Source organism: Sus scrofa, chromosome X (genome assembly GCF_000003025.6).
Source record: "Sus scrofa isolate TJ Tabasco breed Duroc chromosome X, Sscrofa11.1, whole genome shotgun sequence".
NCBI classification, from domain to species: domain Eukaryota; kingdom Metazoa; phylum Chordata; class Mammalia; order Artiodactyla; family Suidae; genus Sus; species Sus scrofa.
Window position 1 is genome coordinate 28,256,008 of NC_010461.5, and position 26,866 is coordinate 28,282,873.

The 26,866-nt window shown below is 35.3% G+C and overlaps 1 protein-coding gene across 16 annotated transcripts in view; it reads right to left on the minus strand.

Moving 5' to 3' along the window:
• The window catches only part of DMD (dystrophin), a 2,622,506-nt gene that overhangs the window by 1,227,785 nt on the left and 1,367,855 nt on the right, over positions 1-26,866 (minus strand). For all 16 annotated transcript variants that reach the window (XM_021079543.1, XM_021079551.1, XM_021079550.1 and 13 more), the window contains 2 exon segments: positions 26,478-26,672; positions 14,763-14,935 (listed from right to left, as the gene is read on the minus strand). In XM_021079543.1, coding sequence (XP_020935202.1) covers positions 14,763-14,935; positions 26,478-26,672 — 368 coding nt within the window.

Genomic DNA, 26,866 nt, shown 5'->3' on the forward strand with positions numbered 1-26,866 from the left:
TGGTTTTTTAGTAGCATTTTTTTAGTTGCCAAGTAGTAGGATTTTTCTCATTTCTTTTCCTGTGGTTGATTTCTAGTTTCATGCCATTCTGGTCATAGAAGCTACTTGAAATAATTTCTATACTCTTAAATTTGGTGAGGTTAGCTTTGTGCCCCAGGATGTGATCTATTCTTGAGAATGTTCCACGTGCACTTGAGAAGAATATGTACTCTGATTTTTTTGTATGTAATGTCCTGAAAATCTCAATTAAGTCTAACTTTTCTATTGTTTCCTTTAGGCTTCTCGCTATTCTTCATGTTACTAAGCATAAACCAAAGAATTTTCATGTGGCAAAGAATTTTGATCATGAGGTAAAATTAATGAATGAGTGAAATGTGTCTTCATTCATTTTTAGTGAGAACTAGTTTATACATAGCTCTTCTAGGGATATCCAAAGAATTGTGTTTTGACCTTTTAGGACTTTAACTTTGAAAATGTTAGACTGAGTAATGAATGTCTAACTAACATCATGCAAGTTGATCCAAACAAGTAAGAGAGGCCTTTTGGGCTCCTGCAACCATATGAAGTAATCATAATTTTAACTTGCCTTTTGACATTAGACCAAAGACTACTGGACAATTTGCAGAAGACATGGAATAAATTTGAATACAAATAAATTTTCTCAGATTAATCCTTTGAGAAATCTCCCAAATATTTACTGGTGATAGAAAAACATAAATTCAAGTCTTTTATGGAATTCAAGAATTTCAATTTCTACTTACAACTCTGTCATTGACTAGTGTGAATCCCACTTAAGAAGGAACTTTGTCTAAGTCCTCCTTAAAATTATAAAGCAAAACTCAATGATTCAAAGACCTTGCAAGAGTTGAGTATTTACAAATAACAAAGGTAAACATCATTAAAGAGTAAAAAAAAAAATCAATGAGGAATAACGAGAAAGAAGTTGCACAAACATCAGAATGCAAATGTTTAGGATAAGGCAGGATCCAGAGAACTGCAGGAATAAAAGTAGAAAAGCAGAAAAGTAGCTCAAATACTGAAAAGAAGACTGAACAGCTGGATAAGGAAGTGCAGTGGACATTATTTAGTGGAATGATGAACCTCTTCATACAGTAGCATATCCTGTTGGAACTTTACCCATTCTCTTGGCTCTTGACACTTCAGTGTGCCATGGTTGATGTCCAACAGCCATCAACTAAATGTCTTAGTCTGAGGGCTTGCTTTGAAGCAGAGAACACACTACAGCCAAATGCAGGACAGGCTGGAAGTAGTTGCAAAAGACACATTGGCACACTGATCAGCCCTTAAAAATGACTAGTAAGGTTCGCATTATAAACATCAGAGCTGTCTTGCTCCTTGTCTAAAATAAGTAAATGATACCTATTTTATGATTTCCTTGACTTTCTCTCTTTTTTTTTTTTTTTGGTCTTTTGTCCTTTTTTTTTTTTTTTAGGGCTGCACCTGCGGCATATGGGGGTTCCCAGGCTAGGGGTCTAATCGGAGCTGTTGCTCCTGGCCTATGCCAGAGCCACAGCAATGCCAGATCCAAGCCGCATCTGCAACCTACACCACAGCTCACAGCAATGTCGGATCCTTAACCCACTGAGCAAGGCCAGAGATCAAACCTGTAACCTCATGGTTGCTAGTCAGATTCATTTCTGCTGCACCACGACAGGAACTCCTCCTTCACTTTCTCTATGGAATTGAAGTTCCAGTCCCCACAGCAGTGGATATCGTGATAAAACTCTTAACAGGTTACTTTTTCTTACTTTTCTCACCATGTCACTACTCTATGAAAACTTTCTGAGGTCTCCTCCAAAATAAAGGAGATAAACTCAAATCCTTGTCTCAGGATTTGCTTTTGGAATAAGCCAAACCAAGATGCTTCTAACCCCCAAAATATTTAACATCAAAATCAATCCTTAACCATAGCTAGCCTGACTCTGCATATAGAATTAATGGGAAGCACTTAAGGAATCTGAAAAAGTCACTCATACTTAAAAAAAAAAAAATCATGTGCTCTTTCAGACAATAAGTGTAATGGGATACAGAGAGACCTAGTAGAATGAGAGAGAAAGAGAGAGAGAGCATTCAATGAATTATTAAATATAAACTAGTAACAGGGTTCAAAGGATAGGTCCTTAAAAAATTTGTGTCACTTTGCTGTACAACAGAAATTGAGGAAACATTATAAACCAACTGTACTTTAATAAAAAAGAATACATGGGAAATCTGATAGGAAAAAATAATAAATCCTGCAGAAGATAGAACTGTAAAAATTTCTAGTTTGTTTCTGTTTTATTTCCTAAATTGTTTGTTCTAGAAATATTTTTTTTGTCTTTTTTCGTGTTTTTTTAGGGCCGCACCCCACAGCATATGGAGATTCCCAGGCTTGGCATCGCATCGGAGCTATAGCTGCCAGCGAATGCCACAGCCACAGCAATAGCAATGTAGGATCCGAGCTGCATCTGCGACCTACACCACAGCTCATGGCAATGCCAGATCCTTAACCCATTGAGTGAGGCCAGGGATTAAATCCACAACCTCATGGGTTCCCAGTCAGATTCATTAACCACTGAGCCATGACAGGAACCCCTAGAAATAAAAATTTTAAATAAAATGATTTGACACTAAAAGCAAGAAATTTTCATTCTAATGTAAGTAATTTAAAAATATAATAATTTCCAAGCATTCAATTCCATATAATCATACAAAAATTAGTTGTTATCAGAAGGTTGAATCTCATCACAAATATTTAGTTATTTTTATCATACTATTAAGCTACTGAAATATAAATTTGATGAAGTCCCTTTCTTGTCATTGAATACTGTGGATTTTTATTTTATTTGTGAGAAAAGAATGTTTCTCTTTTAGAAGCGTTGGCCTGGATTAGAAAATGCTTTATTATGTGCATTGTAAACCTACCCATTTACCACAGCTAGACAAAGACTCCTTCTTACTTTGTCATGAAGCTGCTTGTTTTTAAACAAATTTTGCCAAGAGACATAAACCAGATGGCCTTCTTCAAGGGTATACTGTGAGCCATGATTGTCAGCTTATGGTAGTTTTAAGCAGCTGACAGCTGGGTATGGAAAGTCATGATGCTATTCAGAAATCCAACTTCCAAATGTGCCAAAGAATAAGGAGACTCAAGTTGGTAAATAGAATTCTGCCTTTAAGTTTGTTTCAATACCTTATTTTTTCAGGAGTCTTTAAATTTCTGCTTCATAATATTAAATTTTTCTTTCGTAAAATAGAAGTGCCCCTAACACATTGTATTAGAGATAAAATTTATGAGAAAATGGGTTCAGGATATATTTTCAAGTGGAATCAACAAGTTATAGGTCAGGCTTTCTCATATAGTTACAAATTCACCATCAAAAATTATCTGAGTAATGCTGTAATATTCTACTAGGGTAGTGTAGTATTTTAGCTTGTCATTCCTGATTCTATTCTATAGTATTAATTTATATCCCCATTCTTGACATGGCTTCATAGTGAGCAGAATATATTCCTCTCCTCAAGGACTTTAGGCTTGCCATGTTGCTTGATTTGACCATTGGATGTGGATGAAAGATGCAGTGTGTCAGTTCCAAGTTAGGGTCTTTAGAAGCATTATGTGTTTCTGCTTGCCCTTCTGAGAGCTTCTGAATTCTGCCATGGAAGAACATGCCCTAAGTATCTGCTGCCCTTCCAGCCTGCATCCCAGAGTGAAACACACAGCTCAGCCCTATTCATTCAACCTATGTCAGACAGGATGAAATAGAGTTGAGTCAGAGTACCTCCATAGGCATGAGAGTAATTACTTGCTGTTATTTTGGGGTATGTTTATTACAAAGAATTATTGTGGTAGCACTTGACCACTACCAGTAGACTTTGTTAAGGGCCCAATGGACAGTGACTTTGGGTCACACCTACATAACAGGGTGATAAAGAAAATGGGATAAGACAAATATGAGAGTTGGCATATATGTCCTAATAACAATGCTATTACTTTATAGAAGGTACTCATTAAAATTATAGAATTATATCTTTGATAATCTCAGAATTCCTTCATTGGAATTACAATCCTTGGTTCCACATATTATCTTTGAATGTAAGAGGAATACAAACAAATGAAAGAAAAAATAAAGAATTTCAAGGGAATCTAAACAGAAAAAAAATCACCTTTTGTGAAAAAATATACAGCTTAAATTTATTCAATCATGCAAATTATTCAAATAGTAAGAATTTTTTAAATGTCCATCTAAACTGCTACCTATTTTTCTAAGTAGCTAACCATTCCACAAAACCACATAGAATATTTTAAAATGTGTTGTTTCTAGCAGAAATTGCTCAAAAAACCACATCTTTAGCTTGTAATGGGCAGTTTTCCCTTGAGGAAACTGATGTTTTCATGAGGAATTTGAGACTGTCCATGGATACACTAAAACTAATAAGAAAATAATTCTTGTGAAAACTGCCTTACAGGCAGAAATTTGCAATTCTCACAGAGTAAAGGGATTTTTTAAAGTGTTAGAATTTTGTAAGGGCAAGAAATCAACTCCCCACTCCCTTAGAAGAATAGAATTTAAAACAAGCAAGCAAGGAGGTGAACAAACAAAAAGTTTGTTGACTTCCATTAGAAAGTTATGTTGATTTTAGTGGCTAATGGGTGTATTTTCTTTATGAGAATATTTATTTCTCTCAAAGACCACAATTATAAGAACAGATCAAGATCTCGGATTATTCATATATTGCCAAATCCATACTGCAGAGTCATAATTCAATCTTACTATGGAAAAATGAAAGTAATATGAGGAAATTTACACTCCATAAATATTTTGTTGAATAAAACATAATGGAAATGAAGTTATTATTAACCAAAGAAACAAGAAGCTTATTCATTCCAAAATAGTATAACTGTTGAGTGATTAGTTTATCATTTACATTAAAGGATTCATCAATTTAAAAATTAATATGTATTGAGCAGCTACCATGTGATTATACTGTTTGGTCTGGGGGTGACAGAGGTATATAGCACAGTTTCTGCCCTATAGGAACAAAAACTCTACTGGATGGTATAGAGTTGCACTTGGTTATATAAGAAATTTAAATTTAAGATAAGCACCTATAAGAGCAGTAATAAACAGAGCATTCTAGGAATACAGAAAATGGAATAATTGATTGAGACCAGCAAATACTCCAAATAGTGATATTTGCACTGGGTCCTGAATGATGGGTAGGACACTGACCACTGCCAAAGAAAAAGGCAGGTCTCCTCAAGCACTTGAAGAAATCCTGTACATTTGGCTTTGCCTAGTATCTTATAGAATCACAGCCTCATTTTCTAGAGATATTGAATATGAAGATACTCCCTTCTAAATACATCTATTTAAAACATTAAGTGGTGGTTTTGTTGGGAATAGAGGGAAAAGCCAGATAGATTAATGAATGAAAATTTGCTTTGAGAGCATGGAGAGGCAGAACAAGTGGGTATTGGGCAATGAAGAAAAACTTCTACTTTTATGTAAGTAAAATTCAGGAAGCCAAATCAAGATGTCAGCTCATTCAGGTTCATAAAATTATCAAAGAAAGGAGGGGAAGGAAATAATGCTCATCAAAGCCATACCTTTTGACATATTTCCTAAGGCTGTTTAAAAAGACAAACTAAAATACACTTCCTCTGTTTATACATTGAGGACTGTTAATTCTTTTCTAGTATCCATTCTCCCACTTTTCTCTAACCATACATTTTTTGGCATGGCACACAGCATTCAGGAATAAATACAACATTCTTCAGCCTCCTTTGAAGTTTAGGTGTGGTCATGTGACTGACTTTGGCAAATGAAGTATAGTCTAAGTAAAATGTGACAGCCCCCAGGAAACTTCCAGAAAAAGACTATTGGTATGAATCCTTTGCCCCTTCTCCCCAGTTCCTCCCAATCTTGCTTTTTAAAGTGAATGTGGTGGGAGCTCCATCATGCAGTCTATAATGAAGGCCTTCCATATAAGAATAGCTGGGTAGAAAGCAGAAATGAGCAGAGCCGTCACTATACCTACTTGGACTGTACACTGCTAGGTTTTTAAGGAGAGAGAAATATGCTTTGCTGCCTTGAGCTTCACTCTTAGCCAAAACAAATTCTAATTGATAGAGCAAAGACAATTTCTGGAAAAGTTACATTTAGTACAACTTTACTTTCTTCCAAAACTCATCTATTCTATGTAGAATATATGGGGGATGTGTGTGTGTGTGTGTGTGTGTGTGTGTGTGTGTGTGGAGAAAGAGGAGAGAGAGAGGAAGTGAGAGAAAGAAATTTTAACATAGCAAAGCCAAGAAACGCACAATGAGTAAAACCAAGTAGTGGCATTATTTCCAAAATGAGGCTAGTTCTATATGTTTCCAGTTGTTTTCTGTATTAGAGCCTTTTCCTTTAGTCACTGATGAAAATGGAAGTTTATTTAGTAGGAAATAAGCAAACTATGCCCCCCCTACACTGAAGAAGTAGAATCATCTATGGTAAAGAATGGAAATGTGTATATATAGTTATCCTGGGAAAAAAAATGCTCAATTACTTGAGAAAAAGATTCAGGATATTGATCTATGGTTAACTCTGAGATTATGTGAATTTTATATCTAGTCAATTTCTTATCTGAAGTGAATTTTAAACTAACCTCTATGTGAACTGTAAAGATTTATAAGAATCTGAAAATTTTGAAGATATAAGGTAAATAATCCTGTTTGGAATGGCTATCATAAAAAGCAAATCACTCTGCAATTCTTGAGTGCTTTGAACTAGCAATAGGAACATACAGAAGATAAGGTGATGGGCAAAAAGGAACTTATATTTAATCAATTTCATGAAGTCCTTTTATTAAATAAATACAATAGATCCCCTTCATTCAATTCCTTTACCAACTGTTCTCAAGATCTAAGAATTCAGAAGAAATTATAATTAAATAAATATAAACCAAAGGCTAGTTTAAATATCTATTTCAAATGATATATGATTCATGCTTTAAACAGAGCTTCAAAAAATCAGAATTGCAGATTAAAAATACTGTTTGTATACCACCTCCTCCGAATCCAATCATCTGTTGATGGACATTTGGGTTGTTTCCATATCCTGGCTATTGTGAATAGGGCTGCAATGAACATGCGGGTGCATGTGTCACTTTTAAGTAGAGTTTTGTCTGGATAGATGCCCAAGAGTGGGATTGCGGGGTCATATGGAAATTCTATGTATAGATTTCTAAGGTATCTCCAAACTGTTCTCCATAGTGGCTATACCAGTTTACATTCCCACCAACAGTGCAGGAGGGTTCCCTTTTCTCCACACCCCCTCCAGCACTTGTTATTTGTGGACTTATTAATGATGGCCATTCTGACTGGTGTGAGGTGAGGTGGTATCTCATGGTAGTTTTGATGTGCATTTCTCTTATAATCAGCGATGTTGAGCATTTTTTCATGTGTTTGTTGGCCATCTGTATATCTTCTTTGGAGAAATGTCTATTCAGGTCTTTTGCCCATTTTTCCATTGATTGATTGGCTTTTTTGCTGTTGGGTTGTATAAGTTGCTTATGTATTCTAGAGATTAAGCCCTTGTCGGTTGCATCATTTGAAACTATTTTCTCCCATTCTGTAAGTTGTCTTTTTGTTTTCATTTTGGTTTCCTTTGCTGTGCAAAAGCTTTTCAGTTTGATTAGGAAGATGTGGTATATATACACAATGGAAGACTACTCAGCCATAAAAAAGAATGACATAATGCCATTTGCAGCAACATGGATGGAACTAGAGAATCTCATACTGAGTGAAATGAGCCAGAAAGACAAAGACAAATACCATATGATATAACCTATAACTTGAATCTAATATCTAGCACAAATGAACAGCTCCTCAGAAAAGAAAATCATGGACTTGGAGAAAAGACTTGTGGCTGCCTGATGGGAGGGGGAGGGAGTGGGAGGGATCGGGAGCTTGGGGTTATCAGACACAACTTAGAATAGATTTACAAGGAGATCCTGCTGAGTAGCATTGAGAACTTTGTTTAGATACTCATGTTGCAACAGAACAAAGGGTGGGGAAAAAATGTAATTGTAATGTATACATGTAAGGATAACTTGATCCCCTTGCTGTACAGTGGGAAAATAAAATAAAAAAAATAACATACCATGAAAAAAAAATATTGTTTGTTGACTTTTTTTTTTTATCTTTTCTAGGGCTGCTCCTGTGGCATATGGAGTTCCCAGGCTAGGGGTCTAATCGGAGCTGTAGCCATGAGCGTACACCAGAGCCACAGCAACTCGGGATCCGAGCCGCGTCTATGACCTACACCACAGCTGCCGGATCGTTAACCCACTGAGCAAGGGCAGGGATCGAACCCGCAACCTTATGGTTCCTAGTCTGATTCATTAACCACTGCACCATCATGGGAACTCCAACAATTGGCTTGTTTTAATAAGACTGTTTGATAGTCAATATGTTAACATTAAATGCCTCCTAATATCAACAATATGTGATTAATCTTTTGTGGTTTAAAGTTTTGCCTCTTGTGGTAAAACCTCCATGTAATTGGCATCAGCAAATCACAGACTTCATTTTGGGCTATTCGGTGTAAACGAGACTCCTCTATTCAGCTCAAAATTGCTCTCTCAGTGGTGTGCAAAGTGTAACAACTGGCCAGGAAAAGATATTCAGGATAGGTAGGGATTAATACAGATTATACAGAGCCCCAGTAGACATATGAACACTTGAACAGAGCAGCATGACATAGAAGGTAATCTACAGGAGGGGACGACCCCTAAATTGAAAAGGTGGTGTAGGGGTGAAGTTTGGTGAAGGGAAATAATAGCAAATGAGAGGTTAGTAAAATATTTGCCTTTCCTAAAGGTTTTATGATTTATTTTCAACATATATGATATATCGATGCTGTCATATTGTAGTTTTCATCATCATCATTAACACCAAATATTATTTCTTAACCAAATATGCTGTACTGGGCATTGTACAAGGAAGAAAAATTGATATGGTTTCAGACATCAGGTAATTAATAAATTAAAACAGACTAATCAATGTAGACAAAGGTAGCGGAACAGATAGTGAAAAAGATGCTTAACTGGAGAACGCCTGAAGGTTAACAATAAGCTATTAAATATTTCCAATATTTAGGTAAATTGGTGAGTATGTGGGTGTATCTATGTATAAAAATGTTTTTGGATATATCTGTAAAGATAAAGATGTATTCTTTACATAGATAACTAAGTTCTAAAAGTGAATTCTATCAAATCCAATATTTAATAATTAATGATTGTTAAAAAAATACTTAAAGAACCAAAACAGAAGCCTTCACCATACATCACGGTCTAACAGCACAAACAAGTGGGATATAAATAGAAAATGTCACTTCTTCCTCAATTTAATACATTTCCCTCTGTAGTATCCCTATGAATGAATGTATGAGATTCCTTTTCCCTGGTCAGTACAACAATGACTCAAAAATGAGATGTAATGGCATTTGTTTAAACCTGTTAATTCTTAATTCTACCAAGTTCAAAAAACAACAGTTGAATTATGTATTGGCACTTATATATATACCTGGGGGGAGGATATGAAGACTCAATCTGACATGAAAATCTTTACTTTTAGTAGAGACTAATTCTAACAATGCAATGTTAATCTTTCCTGAGTTGTCAGGATCCTGTGTGTGCTTATCATGTATCTTCCCAGCTACATATGGCATTGTGACAAATAGAAGAGGCTGCTAATGCTGCTATAGCTGAATGTCTCATTTAGGAACAAACAATTCTGGAAAAGCTCCCAGATTATGCATCTGTCCCTCTAGCTTCCACTTGAGAGGATAAAATTGTATGGCAATGCCAAGAGGATTATTATATTATTCTTTCCCTCTGTGGGTGGTGTGTGGTTATTTCCCTCACCTTGACATGAGAGAAAAATATTTATCGAATATCTGAATAGAAAAATTACAACTAAGACGCAAATTCTTATGGGAAAGTTGCATTTGGAGCGGGATTGCAGAACTACATGCTTGTCCCCCCAGAATCTGAATACAGAGATGATTAAGGCACTTTCTCTTTAAATCAGATTTCTTTGGTTTTTATTCCTATTTTCTTCCCTTTCATTTCTATCATTGTCTCATTTTCCTTCGTGCAGCACAAATGGCAGCAAGAGTCTGTGAGTGCATTAATACTGTGGACTTGGAACTAAGGGAGTCAAACAAAGGAGAAATCCCTGGGGAAGCAGATTTTAGCTCTCCCATCCCCAGCATCCTGGTAACATGTGGCACCGTGGTCCCAGCATGATCGTGGTAAATTTGGGAAAGCTTTCTCTAGAGTAGTAGTACCCATAAATTTATCTTAAAGTATGTACTGGTCAATTATAAAGTGTTCAGAGGTCCAGGGTGAAATACCAAAGATAGAACAATGTAACATGCTTTTCTTTCTTTCTTTCTTTCTTTCTTTCTTTCTTTCTTTCTTTCTTTCTTTCTTTCTTTCTTTCTTTCTTTCTTTCTTTCTTTTTTTTTTTTTGTCTTTTTAGGGTCACACCCATGGCATGCATGTGGAGATTCCTAGGCTAGGGGTCTAATTGAAGCTGTAGCCTCTGGCCAATACCACAGCCACAGCAATGCCATATCTGAGCCGTGTCTGTGACCTACACCACGGCTCACAGCAACACCAGATCCTTAACCCACTGAGCAAGACCAGGGATTGAAACTGCATCCTCATGGATCCTAGTCAGATTCATTTCCACTGAGGCAGGACAGAAACTCCTGTAACATGCTTTTCTTAGGGAAATACCTTTTTTTTAAAAAAATTCTGAGATTAGGGCCTTCCTGCACTTAAAAATGTATGTATTTGTTACATTTTAATATTAAATGTAGATTTCACTCAAGTAAATCCAACATACACACAGAAAAGGATACAAATCACATGTGCACAGTTCCATAAATTGTTTCCAGGAAATGTACGAAGGCCACCATCATCCAGAAGAATAAATAAAACATTACTCAGAACCCCAGAACTTGCTCCTGCCCTTGTTAATTACTACTTTCTACAAAGGTAACCATAATTGAATTTTAACCCCTGATATGCCTGTTTTTGAGTTTTTTTTTTTTTTAATGGAATCATACAACATATATCCTTCTGTGTCTGGCGTCTTTTATGCAACACTGTTCCCTATTTCTTATTTTATGAAATATCATTGTTAATAGAATTTGATTTTCTAAATGCTCGCATAGTGTCATACCAGAATCTGCTATTGCACAATAATGCCATCTTATGGCTATAGAGCAATTCATAATCTAGAAACTACTTTCACTTTTATTATCTGATTTGACCTGTGCTATCTTGTGAGCTTTAGGAATAATGTCCTGAAAACGGGGCAAATTTATTAATTATTTGAGGGACAGTAACAATGGTATCAGAAAGGAAAGACAACAAAGTATAAGGAACTTGATAGATCCTCCTTAAGTGTTTGATGAAAGAAGGGAAGTACATTGTTTCTCTAATACTATGTAGATCTTTTGTTGATTCTTTATTTTCATGTGTTTCCCATAGGTATCTTTTATAAACAGTGAGCAACACACCAAGAAATAGATGAAAACAGCATTTAGTAACAATATTAATTTTGCATAAAATTAAGCATTTATCTTACCTGTCTGTATAAATCTATCCATACACATGGATGTGTATATGCACACATGTAATTCATAGATTTAGTGTTTACTATGTTCACTATTTGTGTTTCCACGAGAAGGAGCCACTTAGAATAATTTGAGGATTTGTAACTTTACTGAGGCACAGGTTGAAATTCAATTTGCTGAAAGGCAATATATAGAAAGCAGGTCTCCTAGATTATGAGTGAGCAGCCACAAGTAAATATGGCTTTTACTTCTCTACTTGGCTCAACCTAGAGAATAGTCTGTTTTAGTTTATGACATTTAATAGAGGTAAGTTTTGCTATATGGCATTTACGAATTTGGTGATTAATAATGGTCCCAGAGCATATGCCTCAGGAATACCAAGAGACTAATGCATTTTCTCATATGTGTTACTTATTTTGAGTAAACTATGCAATTCTATGAGAGCTAAATATTTTGGCAAAATGGAGATAGGCAGATATGCCATGTAGTATGTGCTTGGGCAAGTCACTTAGCATCTTATGATTTAGTCTCCTTTGTTAAATAATGAATTGAGGATAAAATTACTAACATATTTTCTACATGTAAAAAAAGCCTTTATTATTAACTATAATTATTTGGATTATTCAGAAAATATTCATTATTCTTTCTCTTCCACTATAGGAAGAGACTACTTCCCCATTCTATTGATGTCAGGCTTGCTTTGTTTAATAGAATTTGAGTGGATTTAATATGATCACAGGCTATAAGTGCTCTTAGGAGGTGAGGTTTGGTTTCTGATCTGGTGATCTGTCATGAGAACAGACTGTCACTGACCCTTCATCTTCAGCCCAGAATAAAGGTATATGTAGCAGACCTTAATCCAACACATATCCTGGATTCTAGCCCAGTTAAGCTATTGCTTGAAATGGCTGCCTATCCATACCCTGCCCAGGTAAGCCAAAACACAGGTAATCAAAACATCCCAAACATGTGAATAAATGCTTGTTTAAAGTCTTTGAATTTTGGGGGTGATTTATATCACCATATTATTGTAATAGCTAACTAATACACTATCAAACCTGGATCATACATGAAAAAATACTAATAATTTCTTACTGGTTCAAATGCATTTTATTTTTACCTCAAGTTGGCTTATTTAAAAAAAATCAGTAGATTTTTGTTGAGAATCAAACATGAAGGTTGTACTGGACATTTGTCTATTAAAGAATATATAGCTTCTAATCTCTCTAAGGATTCCAGAATCTACTATTGTATGGGATTGGTTGGAGATAAATTCCTGACTATTACTATAATGGAGCCCAAATTCCAGCTATTTATTTTCCCTAAACCCTGGCAGTTAGAACCCAGTTATATAACCAAAGCATGCCTTATAACAGGAGTTGGCAATTTACGGCCCACAAGCAAAATCTGTCATACCACTTGTCTTTGTAAATAAAGTTTTATTAGAACAAGCCATGCCTATTTGTTTATGTATTGCCTATGGTTTCTTTCACCCTGCCACTGCAGTTGATTACTTCCAGCAGAGGTTATATGACTTGCAAAGACTTAAATATTTATTAATTAGCCCTTCAGAAAAACTAAATCCAGCTACTGCCTTAACAGATGATTCTGTCAGAAACCTTAATTCCAAAATTAGTGACACAAAAAGAGGTAATAATTTTGATATATCTTGGCAGTGATAGTAGCAAAAATATCCAGTGGCAATGGAACCTCTGGTGTACCAGTGGACCATGGCTATGACAGCAGTTTATAATTCAGATTCACCTTGTGGCTTGATTCTGGATTTGTTTCTCCATGCATAGCCTGGTCTTCCTGGACAATTTCTGCCCATATTTAAACCTGGTTCTAAGGTCTTTTCATTGACTTCATGAGTTATTTGACATCCTTCCAATTATATAATTCTACCTAAGGTAACCAGAGTGATTTTTTATTAATTTTAACTCAGAACATTGAATGGTCCATCAACTTTGCTTTATTCCTGACCCTGAGTAAGATGTTCCTACTCTACCCCCCAAGGATCTTGTTCTTGCCCTCTAGCATCGCTCATTTATCTATCAACTGGTACTCTATTGGCTGTTTGTCCATTTTCTCTCTAGAACTGGGAGGTCCTTCAAATCAGGGATTGAATTTAAATTAACTCTCTATGGTACTCAGGAAAATGTGAAAGCATATAAGAAAGAATTAACAGGCATGAAGACTATCAGAGCCAGAAGACCATTATTTTTATCATCAAAATTTCCAAGCTTGATTGAGTCATTATCATGTATAAGCAATTTGCTAAGCATTCTATATACATTGTATCATTTAATCCTCACAACAGCCCTTTGACTTAGAAAATATTTTATCCCATTTCATAGATAAGGGAATTGTGAAGCATAAAGTTTCAGGCACCTGCTCAAGGACATAAAGCCAGTAAGCAGCTGAGCCAGTATTCCAAAACAAGCTGAACTCTAGTCTGTGGATATGAGCAATGGCTTTAAAACAATTTTACCTGAGAGTAGAAACTACATGGTCTCTTATAGCATGAGGCTAAGAAATGTACATGAATTTTAAAAATATGGTCAACATTTGGATATTTTAATTAAGGGAAGTACTAAAAATTAATTATTTTAAATCAACAAATTACTTGAAACAAAATAGTAGGAAAACTTCAAAATGTAAAGCACTACCTTCTTAGTAGAAACAATACATGAGAATTAACTTTGTGTTGATAGCTTACATTTCCAAAATGTTAATCTAAGTACATCAATCTACTATAAATCTACTGGATACAGATTTGGTCAAAAATGTACATTTTATATCAGACAATTAAACTACCTCAATTAAATGACCACATCTGTTTTGATATAACCTGAAATTTTAGAGAATATTAAAAGTTCTCCAGTATAATGCTAACTTCAGTAAAGAAATGCTAACTTCAGTACAGAAAAACTTGCTGAATTTAGCTCATTAGTCTCATTATTTGTTCTCATTCCACTTACCTTTTTTTCCAGTGATAGTGATATTTTCCCCCTCCTCCTCCCTCCCTCTCTTTTTTTTTTTCCCCATGGAGAACCCTGAAATGAACTCGAGAATTCCTGGGAGACAGGTATGATCATTTAGTAAACAGAAAGTGGTACCTACCCTTGTCGGTCCTTATACATTTTGTTAACTCTTTCCCATTGGAAATCGAGCTGTGAGAGAGCTTCCTGTAGCCTTGTCCTTTCCACAGGTGTGGCACTTTGCAATCCTGCTGTCTTTTTATTGTGGATAATGTCAACCCGACCTGAGATCTGTTGCAGGCTGTCTTTTATATTCTGTAACATTGAAATTTTAAAGCAAGTCAGATATGATTCGGCTGTCTAAGAAAGGCGAAGAAAGGAAATTTATCAACCCCAGAAGTAACTAATGGACTTACATTTTTAATTATTGACTTTTGAAAGTCATCAGCCCTGGAGCCTTGTGATTTCAACCTGTCCAACTTCAAAGGGTAATTCACAGTCCTCATCTTGAGACAGATGATCATTTCCTCTATCTTAACACTCTGTCTTCGTCAGGCTCCTGCTACCTTCTTGTCTGCAACCTTGTCCATTGCTTCTCAGTCTCTTTTATGTAATCCTTCCTTTTACTAATCTCTTAATATTGGAGTGCTCTAGTTTAGTTCTAACACTTCGTTCCTTATCTATTTATATTGCCTCCTATTTTGTCCCATGATTGTAAATAATCTCTATATGACAATGACTCCCAAACTTGGATTTCCAGCCCTGACCTTAACTCTGAAATTCAGAGTTACAAATACAACAACTTTCTTGACACTTAGATGTCTTATGGGCAATTCAAACTCAATACAGCCCCAACCACATTCTGAACTGCATCCTCTTGTCCTTCTCTTCCGATGGTTTACCCTATCTCAGGAAATGACATATCAATCAATAGTTTTTCAGGCTGACAACCTTGGAATCATCCTTGATCTTTCTTTTTTAATTTCAAGTATTCAGGCTGTTGGACAATCCTGTTGGCTCTACTTCCAGAACATGTCTAGAATTTGACCACTTCTCATTATCTCCCTTGCTATGACTCTAATATAAGCTATCCTTATATCTCACCTGGAATATCAAAATAGTTACCTAAATGATCCTTCTGTTTACAGTCCTGCCTCTCTCCCAGTCAATTTTCCACACAACAGCCAAAGAAAGTAATATAAAACAAACATCAGATCATAACCTCTCAAAACCCTCTAATGGCTCCTCTTCAAACCCAATGAGCCACAGTGGGAACTTCCATAATTCATATTTGATCATAAGCCAAGGAAAGGGCTCAGAAAGTAAGTACAATTTGTAGTAAACATAGCTTAGCAGTTGAAGTGGAAAGGATACTATACTTAGTAGGTAACAGGGATCCTGGGCAGCCATATTTGACTGATTCTCCAGAACTTTACTGGATTAAGGGAATATGGGTCAGGAAACAGAGGCTTGAGATGATTAAAAATGTACTTAAAGGGAGTTCCCGTCATAGCTCAGCAGTAACGAACCCAACTAGTATCCATGAGGACACGGGTTCAACCCCTGGCTTCACTCATTGGATTATGGATTCAGCATTGCCGTGAGCTGTGGTGTAGGTCACAGATGTGGCTCAAATCTGATCTTGCTGTGGCTGTGGCATAGGCCTGCAGCTATAGCTCCAATTTGACCCCTAGCCTGGGAACCTCCATATACTGCGGGTGCTGCCCTAAAACGACAAACAAAAAAATGTACTTAAAAAACACTACATGTAATTCAGTAGACAGAATATCTATCCATCTATCTATCTATCTATCTATCTACCTACCTACCTACCTACCTATTTCAAATTGCAGAATAGACTTATGGTTGCCAAGTGGGGGGGAGAGTGGGATGGTTGGAGAGCTTGGGGTTAATAGATACAAACTTTTGCCTGTGGAATGGATTAACAATGAGATCTTGCTGTCTAGCACTGGGAACTATGTTTAGTCATTTATGATGGAGCATGATAATGTGTAAAAAATAGAATGTGTACATGTATGTGTAAATGGGCCACCATGCCATACAGTAGAAAAAAATTTGTTTTGGGGAAATAATTTAAAAAATAAAATTAAATTAAAAAAATGATTTAGAATCTGCATCCTCAAGATAAATATTTAAAAGTGAATTATTAATTTGGCACCTAAAATTAATACAATAATGGAAAATGCAATCTTATGTTTTACTACATTCTTTTTTGTTCTTCCTGTTTTTCTTTTTGGGGCTGTACCTGTGGCGTATGGAGGTTCCCAGGACAGGGGTCAAATTAGAGCTACAGTTGCCAGCCTACTCAACAGCCATAGCAATACCAGAATGGAGATGCCTCTGTGACCTACACCACAGCTCCTGGCAACACATGGATCCTTAACCCAGTGAGTGAGGCCAGGGATTGAACCCACAACTGCTTGGACACTAGTTGGGTTTGTTACCACTGAGCCACAACAGGAACTCCTTATTGCATTCTTAAAGGCAATATGTTTTTAGGATAATTTACATGGAAATTTAATTTACAATAATTTTTAAGATTTTGGACATATGATGAAGTAATATGGATTTTATAAAACTTGAAATTTATATAATTATAAATTTTAAAACAATTTTTCTACATAATCCTGCATGATTTCACTCCATCTTCACAATATTACTGCTGAGTAGGCTGGGGCAGGTAATATCATCGATCTAATTGCAAAGCTAAAAACACTGAGCCTTAGAAATTTTATGCCTAGGACACAACTATTAAAAGTTATATTCAGCGTCTAAATCTAAGTCTTCTATGTTCAAATCCAGTGCCTTGACAACCTCTCTGGCCTACTGTTTGCCATAATCATATATCCATAACCATATAATGCAAGCCAAATTACTGCATTATATTTACTAATATTAATATATTAGTAATATTTTAACGACTTGTGGGTCTCTTGCTACACATTTTCATAAATTATTTGTTTCTGGACTTCCTGTTGTGGCACAGTGGTTAACGAATCTGACTAGGAACCATGAGGTTGCGGGTTCAGTCCCTGCCCTTGCTCAGTGGGTTAACGATCCGGCGTTGCCCTGAGCTGTGGTGTAGGTTGCAGACACAGCTCTGATCCTGCGTTGCTGTGGCTCTGTTGTAGGCCGGTGGCTACAGTTCCGATTCGACCCCTAGACTGGGAACCTCCATATGCTGCGGGAAGTGGCCCTAGAAAAGGCAAAAAGACAAAAAAATAAAATAAAATAAAATAAAATAAAATAAAATAAAATAAAATAAAATTTGGTGTGTACATACCTAGAACAAATTTCTCCATACTAGTGTATATGTTTAGTTTATTAGAATTCACATGTCTGGATGATTTAACTCAGTAAGTTTGCACATAATATAAAAGAAACTAAATTTGTTTTGTTTTTTTAAAATTATTATTCTTGGTACTGGTAGATTGACATTGCTCTGCTTCTTCAATCTCAGGCTTCATTCTGGATTTATCAGTGTCATTCATTCATTCATTCATTCAATAGATGTCCAATGAGTGCCTCTTGAATGTAGGTACTGTTCTAGGAGTTGGAGATGCAGAGATGAACAAGAAAAATAGGAGTTCCCGTTGTGGCTCAGCAGTTATCAAACCTGACTAGCATCCATGAGGATGCGGGTTTGATTCCTGGACTGGCTCAGTAGGTTAAGGATCTGGCATTGCTGTGAGCTATGGTGTAGGTCAGAGATGTGGCTCGGATCTGGCGTTACTGTGGCTCTGTTGTAGGCCGGTAGCTACAGCTCCGGTTAGACCCCTAGCCTAGGAAGCTCCATATGCCGCAGGTGTGGCCCTAGAAAAGAAAAAAGATAAAATAAAAAATAAAATAAATAAAAAACATTAAAAAATAAAAAATGTATAAAGCTCAGGGAGATTTTCATTGGTCTATCAGATAATTCTAAAAGGTTTTTTTATCTTGTCCCTTCTTTTCTGTAGCTGGCGGCTACAGCTCTGATTGGACCCCTAGCCTGGGAACCTCCAGAGGCCGCGGGTGTGGCCCTGAAAAGACAAAAAGACCGCCCCCCCCCAAAAAAGAAAAAGAAAATATTATTTTTTCTTCCTAGAGATTATGCGTATGATGGATGCTGGTCACCACAGACAGTAGGTTAAAAGGAATAGATGGTTCATTTGCAAACCACTGAAAATGGTGAAAATTGTATCTTTTGCTGTCACTGACTGGGTATTGTTGTTTTAAATACAGCACTGCAGTTAAACGTGTATACGTAGACTTTAACATAAGTATATGTGTTTTCAGAGTTATAAAACCCTGCATGATCGTTTTCATATTTTAAGCAGGTGAAAATAAAACCTCTAAGCACTTTTAGATAACAAAAATGCCTTGAGACCCTTTGTAACGTGGCTAAAAGAAGAGCAAAAATTTTTCATTTCTAAGAAAAAAGAATTAGAGAAACCCATTAGTAGCTGTTGTGACAGCAGCTGTTGGGGGGTAGATCTATCTTAAAATTGAAAAAGAGAAATTGGAGCACCAAAGACTCAAACACCAGTTCATTTTCACTATTTGGAATTTGTTTTTATCTGACAGATGAAGGCAACACCCTATATAAATCTAATTCTTATCCATTTTATGTCCTGTCTAGCCACAAGGCACTATATTAATGACATATCAAATTGGGAAGGGTATTCACTCAAAAAGCATTAAAGTACTTATTAATTAGATTTCTCTGAGCTCCTACAGAAAATTTTTAGTTATTTTTAGTGCTTCTATGGGAAGTTGCCCTTTTGATTCTTTTGTTTTTTCCTGCTTTGTTTATGGTCCACTTGTGAAGAACACTTCTTAAATACAACTATTTATTTTGGTCAAAACATTCTCCTTAGGATGATGCATTGTCTTTACATAAATAACAAATCAGTAATTATATGTCATAGATCAAAAAGTGACATCATAATTGGTCAAAGAACAGCTCGGAGAGTTTATGAACAAAAGGAAAACCTCCACACAACTTAATTGCAACCTCAAAATTTCTACCAGACTCATGAATCGTAAGTTCCAATGCAGAAGTTTCTGACTTCCAGAATTTATAGGACAGGGATTATCAAAACAGTTTTGCTGGGAGAATGGAAGGAGGTGGACTGAATCCTTAAAGTGTATTTTAGCAGAGATGGGAGTAAACTGCAGTATGGGAGTTGAAGTAGGACAACTGCTGGGCCTGATAAAATAATGGCTGGGAGGAAAAAAGAGAATAATTTCCTATAAAAGAGATACTTGTAAAAAATATAAAAGGAAACCACCAAAGCACATATAAATATGAAATATAATGTAGTAAATACACTATAAGAGGAATGAAAATTGAGGCACTACAATTAATGATTTAAGTAGGCTCTCAATTATAGCAAATAGATGAATAATTGTAAAGTAGTTTACAAATATAAATAGCAAATCAAAAAATCAACAAAAATTAGAAAAAATAAAAATAGAAAATCAAATAAATCCTAAATCATAAAAGCGTGTGAAAACAGGAAACATATTTATAACAAGAAATGCTCTAGTTGAAAATTTTGATTTCCCTCAGAGAAATCATGAAATGATAACATTGCTCAAAATGATATAGTCCAAAAGATCAGTTCTTACAATGTAATAAATAAAAGTCATGCTTTTCCATGCACCAAACTATTCTATTAGAAAATTTGAGGAGAATTTAAAAAGGACTTGCAAGCAAATTTTGCTTTGACATTTTATATGCTCTGATAATTATTTAATTTAGAATAATTGTGGTATTCTTTTGTTGGAATCACATTACATTTGTAAAAAATTTAACCCTTTATCTAGCATGGTTCTGGATTACAATGTGCACTGAAATATTAATTATTTTATTTTCCTTCAGATGTTTTGTTTAGATTTGTATATACACTGACTCCTATTACTTAATTTCCTAATACCAGAATAAAAAAAAAAGTCAGTTTGTTCACAGCATCAGTTTGTCCTCATTCAAGTGACTGATATTATTAAATATGTGCTTAAATGTGGTAAAACAAATTCTGAAGAAGGATTTTGACTAGAATAATAAGATCTCCATTGCCAGCACTGGTTCCCCTGCTTCACAGCAAGACTGGAGTACAGATAGCAAAGTTATCAATGAGAAGAAATGTTATATTCCTCAAGAGATCTCCTACTAACTTCATAGGATAACTTAATTCTGAGCCTCAAATCTGCCGAGAATGGGCCTTAATACACTCATGCTCAAGTTTCTATGTGAATACAGAAATAAATCTTCTATCTCCCCTTTGAAGACATTTCCAAAACCTGAAGATCTCTCCCCAAGGTGAAGCCATTGGCATCCATTCTCCAACTGTGCTCCTTGTTTTACCCTTGATTCTCTACAGTTCTACTATCAACAAGGCAGCTACTGTGATCTTTTATAAGAATAAATCAGATCATATCACTCGTTTTCTCCAAAACCTACAACTGATCCTATCTCACTCAGCATGAACGACATTCTTTACAATGGTCCACCAAGACCCTCCACAACCTGAATGCCCATACCCCTTTTGACCTCCTGCCCAACTATCCTCCCCTGGTGCATTCTGCTTAAATCTCACTAGCCCTCCTAATGTTCATCCATCAGGTCAGGCATACTTCCAAAATTCAGGCCTTTGCAATGACCGCTTACCATGCCTGGACAGCAAGGCTGGCTGCAATGCTGACTCCCTACCTTCTCCTTCCTTAAATGCCCTTTCTGTCCTATTTAAAATCGCAGTGTATGAGGGTGAAGTCCATTCATTTTGTTCATTGCTTTTTAAGCGCTTAGAGCAATGTCTGGTACATAGTAAAAGCTTAATAAGCATGTATGGATGGGTAAATTCCCACTCCTTACATTATCAGCTTGTACTAAGTCCTTAGGTCTTAAAGTCCCTGCATAAAAGCTGAACCAATCAAAGATGACTGAACAACTTTGCTTTATAATCTTTGGCCTTTTCAGCTCACAACAAGTTTTCTACAGTGTTGCTGAGGTTGAACAAGTCCTGCCTTTAGTTCTTGATCTTATCTAAACTCTACCTTGGGCATGAGTGTCCTATCATTATCTGTAAGCTTTCTTCATTTATCCACATTTCTTGTCACCCTCTTGGCTACCAAAGACACAAAACATTTTATCAACCTCAGCTGGAACATCTATCTCAGTTTCAATGAGACAGATGAAGTGATGCATATTTGACCTCTTTCTTTCTTCCTTTTCCTCTCCACACTTTTCTCCTTATTTCCTTCCCTCCTTCCTCCTCCTTCTCTTATCGAAGCATAGTTGATTTATGACATTATATTAGCTTCAGGTGTATAACATAGTGATTCCATATTTTCATAGATTATATCCCAAGGTTATTATAAAATATTGGCTCTATTCTCTGAGCTCTACAATATATCCCTGTAGCTTATTTATTTTATACATAGTAGTCTGTACCCTTTAATCCCCATCCTTATCCTCCTTTCCCTCTCCCTACTAGTAAACACTTAGTTTGTTACCTATGTGTCTGCTTCTGTTTTGTTATATTCATTCATTTTATTTTTGAGATTCTACATATAAGTGATAATATACAATATTGCCCTTTTTTCTGTGTGATTTATTTCACTTAAGGCCAACAGGCACATGAAAAGATATTAATTCCTTTTATGAAATCTTTTTAAATTGGTATGGATTCAGTGAGAATTAGAACTCAGGACATTTTCCCTATGAATTGACCATACCAGACCTCAGTATTCTACCATGTTTTACCCAAGTTCACCCTTATTTTGCCCAACATAGTACCCTAGAAACCATCTCATGAAAGGTGGCATAGTATAGCGGTTAAAAGCTCAGGAATTAAAGCTACTTTGCTTGGGTTCAAATCCTTGCTCAACCAATACTAGTTGTGTCAACTTCATCAAGTTACTTTATTTAATATTTCTTAAATTTCTTCACCTACAAAATGGGAATGATAGTAATTTTAGATATGTCATAGAGCTATGGGTAAGTTATTGAGTACCTTAGTGCTATATTCACATTGGTCGTCATTATTGCAAAATATAAAACCTAGTTGCCATCCTTATTCTAACATCTACTGTCATGCTCTCATTTTTGTCCTAACAATTCACCTTTACCTATGCCAAGGCCTATTTGAGCAACTAAGGAAATCCTTAGTGGGGGAGCAACATAGTCAGGGAAAATCCACATCAAATTGCATGGAGTATTTTCCAGGATTTCTGTTGCTAAGTGCTGACTAAATATTTCTTTCAAAATTATCCTAGGTTGTGTTCTCCTAGAAACATATCCTAAGATAGAATATCCATGTAAGTGATGTATTTGTAAATGATCCTAAGGAGAACTGGTAAGGAAGTGGGGAGGATAAGAGAGAAAGACAGTGAAGAGTGTGATTCAAGAAAGGTTTCTATGGTACACAAAGGGGGTCTCAATTCTGCTGGTAAACTCTGGGTTAGAAGGTAGAATATGCTTTGGAGTTACCTCATATGCAGATGTGGATGAGCAGTGGAGTTTATCCACAGAAAGCCATCTGTCATTGGCTGAAATTTGTCAGGAGATGTAGGAATCTAGAGCCTTTACACCCTGACACATGGTTTTTGATGACTACAAAGCGCCTAAGGCATAGAGGCCAAGGAATTTGCAATTGGTAGTTGCCAGTCAGAGTACAGTGAATGTTGAGTGAGGGGGGCACATGCATGAGCCCACAAGAGTATCTCAGACACAATGGAACTGAAGCTTTCAGTAAATATAGGTATATAGAGGCATTAGGATAAATCCTTCTCACTGGGCTTCTTAAATGAATAATTTCAGCTTTTATGACAAGATTTCAAATATTTAAGTCTCTTGTGAGTAAAACTTTTAGAAACTTCAACTTGTGATGCTAAAAATTTTTATGTACATACTTTACTATTTTCTCATTGTGATATGAATACTTAACCTGAGATCTACTGTCTTAATGAATTTTTAAGTATACATTACAGTTTGTGCTTTTATTATTATAAATACAAATGTTATACAACAGACCTCTAGAACTTACTTATCTTGTGTAACTGAAATTTTATACCCAAACAATAACTCCTCATTTTCCCCTCCCTCCAGTCCCTGGCAACCACTATTCTACTCTCGTTTCATACTTTCATATGAGATACTTTGAAGTAATATTTGGTAATTTAGTATAATAATCATATTTTAGCAAATTTTATTAAGACAATTGACTTTAATTCTCCTTGGTGTTTTTTGGGGGGTGGGGTGTTCTATGCCATTACCAGGGCATGAAAAATTTCCCAGGCCAGGAATCAAATCCATGCCACAGCAGAGACAATGTCAGGTCCTTTATTGCTAGGCTACCAGGGAACTCCTTTTTTCTCAAAAATAAAGTACAAGTTACTTTAATACTGACTGAAACTTTCAAAAATTTAAATTGTTTCAAAATTATGGCACCATCATTTATGTAATGGATATTATTAACTTTTTACATAGAAACAAGCACAATCATTATGTAATGGATATATTAACTTTTTACATAGAAACAAGCACAATCAATTCACAATATTGGCTTTGATATAAGAATAAATATTACTTATGCGCATGTTTCTCATTCGTTGCCAGTTATGCCTTAGCTAGTGCATTAGCTATTAAATACAGCTTTATATAGGTAAATAGGTGTTTATTAATCTGATTAATTCTTGTCAAATGGATTAGGTATCTTTCTAGTGCAATACATCTATGGAAATTACATGTGCTACATTATTTATATTTTGTTCAGAATGTAATGTATTGTACTTAAAAATATGTACATTAAATCACAGTGATACCTACTACAGTTTTGTAATTTGATCCATGCAAATATGTCAAGAATAAAATTAACCACAATTTAATTTCAAACCTTCTCAACCAGCAACTGTACAATTTATGTGATGCTTTTATATTTTTACTACTAGATAATGACAATGATGAACGTCTTTAAAAGGAAATACATATTCATTGAAAAGACTGAAATCAAAACTATCCCCCTTCAAAAAGCTCATACAGGTAGGAAGCCCATTTGCTTGCTGCAGGAGATATGTGGGGGTTAGATGGAATTACATCCAAAACTGCATCTAATGAGGATTCAATAACCCAGTTAAATTAAACCCACAATAACACCTTTTTACAAACCACAGTAATCAATACCATCGCAATTGGTCTCAGATATAATACTATTAAATATATCTGAAAGAACAAATGATTATCTATGAGTGTAGCTGGGGCCCATCATTTTGAGTGTGCCAGGTTAAGAGGTATGAAGACAAAGATACTCAATTGGCAACTTAATAAGCTTGGGGTCACTGCTCTCCTGACCCATATGTCCATGAACATGGAAAGGAATTAATATTAGCTCATTAGCAGTGATTTACGTGGTGAATGACAATGATGAACTTACAAACTGTGCTGTCACTAGAAATCAGTTAATGTGAATAATGACAGGAATGCTGGCAAGTCTCCTTTATCAATTGATTGAGTTACTTTTCTTCACTGTACCCACGAGTGATTTGACTTTTACTACAAAAAGAAATAGCACCATGCTGAAAGTGACGGAATAGTTCCGAAACTCCATTCATGTCTTGTTTTATTTTAGTGTGTAATTTTGTAGTTTATTTGATATAATGTAAGACATTAAACTCAAGTCACTCAAGATATTGCTTCTCTGATTTCCGAAATAAACAAATGGCTTCATCTATTTATATAGTTATGCAAATATGTGATATGGAATGAAATCCCAAGAAATCATTTAGAGTATAAAATACTTTAGCTAATAGGTGCTATTGAAAGCAAACTTATTATCACCTGTGTATAATCTTATACTATTTGCATTGGAAAATACCAAGGTCTGGCTATACTATAATGTTTCATCTTGAGTATGAAATGTATGATCACAAAAATTATCTTAAGACATACATTATTATGTACATTTTCTTGATACTACATTTATTTATCCTCAGACGCTTCCTTCTAAAATTCAAAGCCTATTCTTTTTAAAGCAATTTTAAAACATTTTCTCAACTATCCAGATTATGCGTCTTAAATGCATATTGAACCTGTCAAAATTTTTCATCTCCTTTTTAAAAAATTGAAGTATAGCTGATTTACAATGTTGTGTTAACTTCAGGTATACAGCACAATGATTCTATTTTATACACACATACACACACACACACACACACACACACATACACATACATACATATACATCTATATGTATGTATATTTCATAATCATATTTTTCTTAGTTTGGAATTCAGAAACTTGTAATTGGTGGTTTGGAAAAAAAGCAGGATTGGGTTGGGGACCTTTCCTGTTGATTTAAAAAATATTTTATTGTTTTCTATAAATTACATATCTTGTAGTATTTATACTGACACTAATTTGAAATTGAATGTATATGTTAAAAGTATAAAGTATAAAACTAAAATTATATAAACAGATATAATTCAAAAATATCCTCTAATTTTCCCTTGATGTGAAAAGAAAGCAAAGCAATATATCAGTTTGGAATAAACTGTTTCTCTAGCAAAGTTTGTTTTCTGGGAAACCTTTCTACCTTGAATGCATAGGGAACTATTTTTTTATTGCAACCCTTTGTTTTGGGAAGTCTCTCAAATTTAAGTATTATAAAATACCTACTCCAATTAATGTTTCTCTTTCTAAACCAAGTTTCTAATGCTAACCATCTTATAAAATGTTTTAAGATTTCCACATGTCCAGTCAAAATGTCTTCATTTTATACATTTAAGGAAATTGTTCCGGTACAGCAAATGATCAGTGTGATCACTTTGTAAAATCTGAATGAAAGGTCTTTGCTTTTACCTTCAGAGACTCCTCTTGTTTAAAGAGATCTTCAAAATCTTTAGCACAGAGGTCAGGAGCATTGAGAAGTTGTTCCACTTCTGAGAGGGCTTGTGAGACATGAGTGATCTCAGTCAGATAAGCAGAAGGCACATATGAAATTTCCAAAGGCATGTCTTCAGTCATCACCATCACTGATTCTTCATGGACAGTGTGCTGGTATAGATATATAAGAGAACAATTCTTTTAGCTTCCTAATAATTTAAAGACCTCTGTTGAATGCATATAGATTCCAGTTTATAGCTGACAGAGAGCTGAAAAGTGGATTAAAAATGTATGATGATAAGTCTAGTAAAAAGGTTATTTATTATTTATATACCCTCCCTCTGAAAAGTGTTACAAGCATTTTA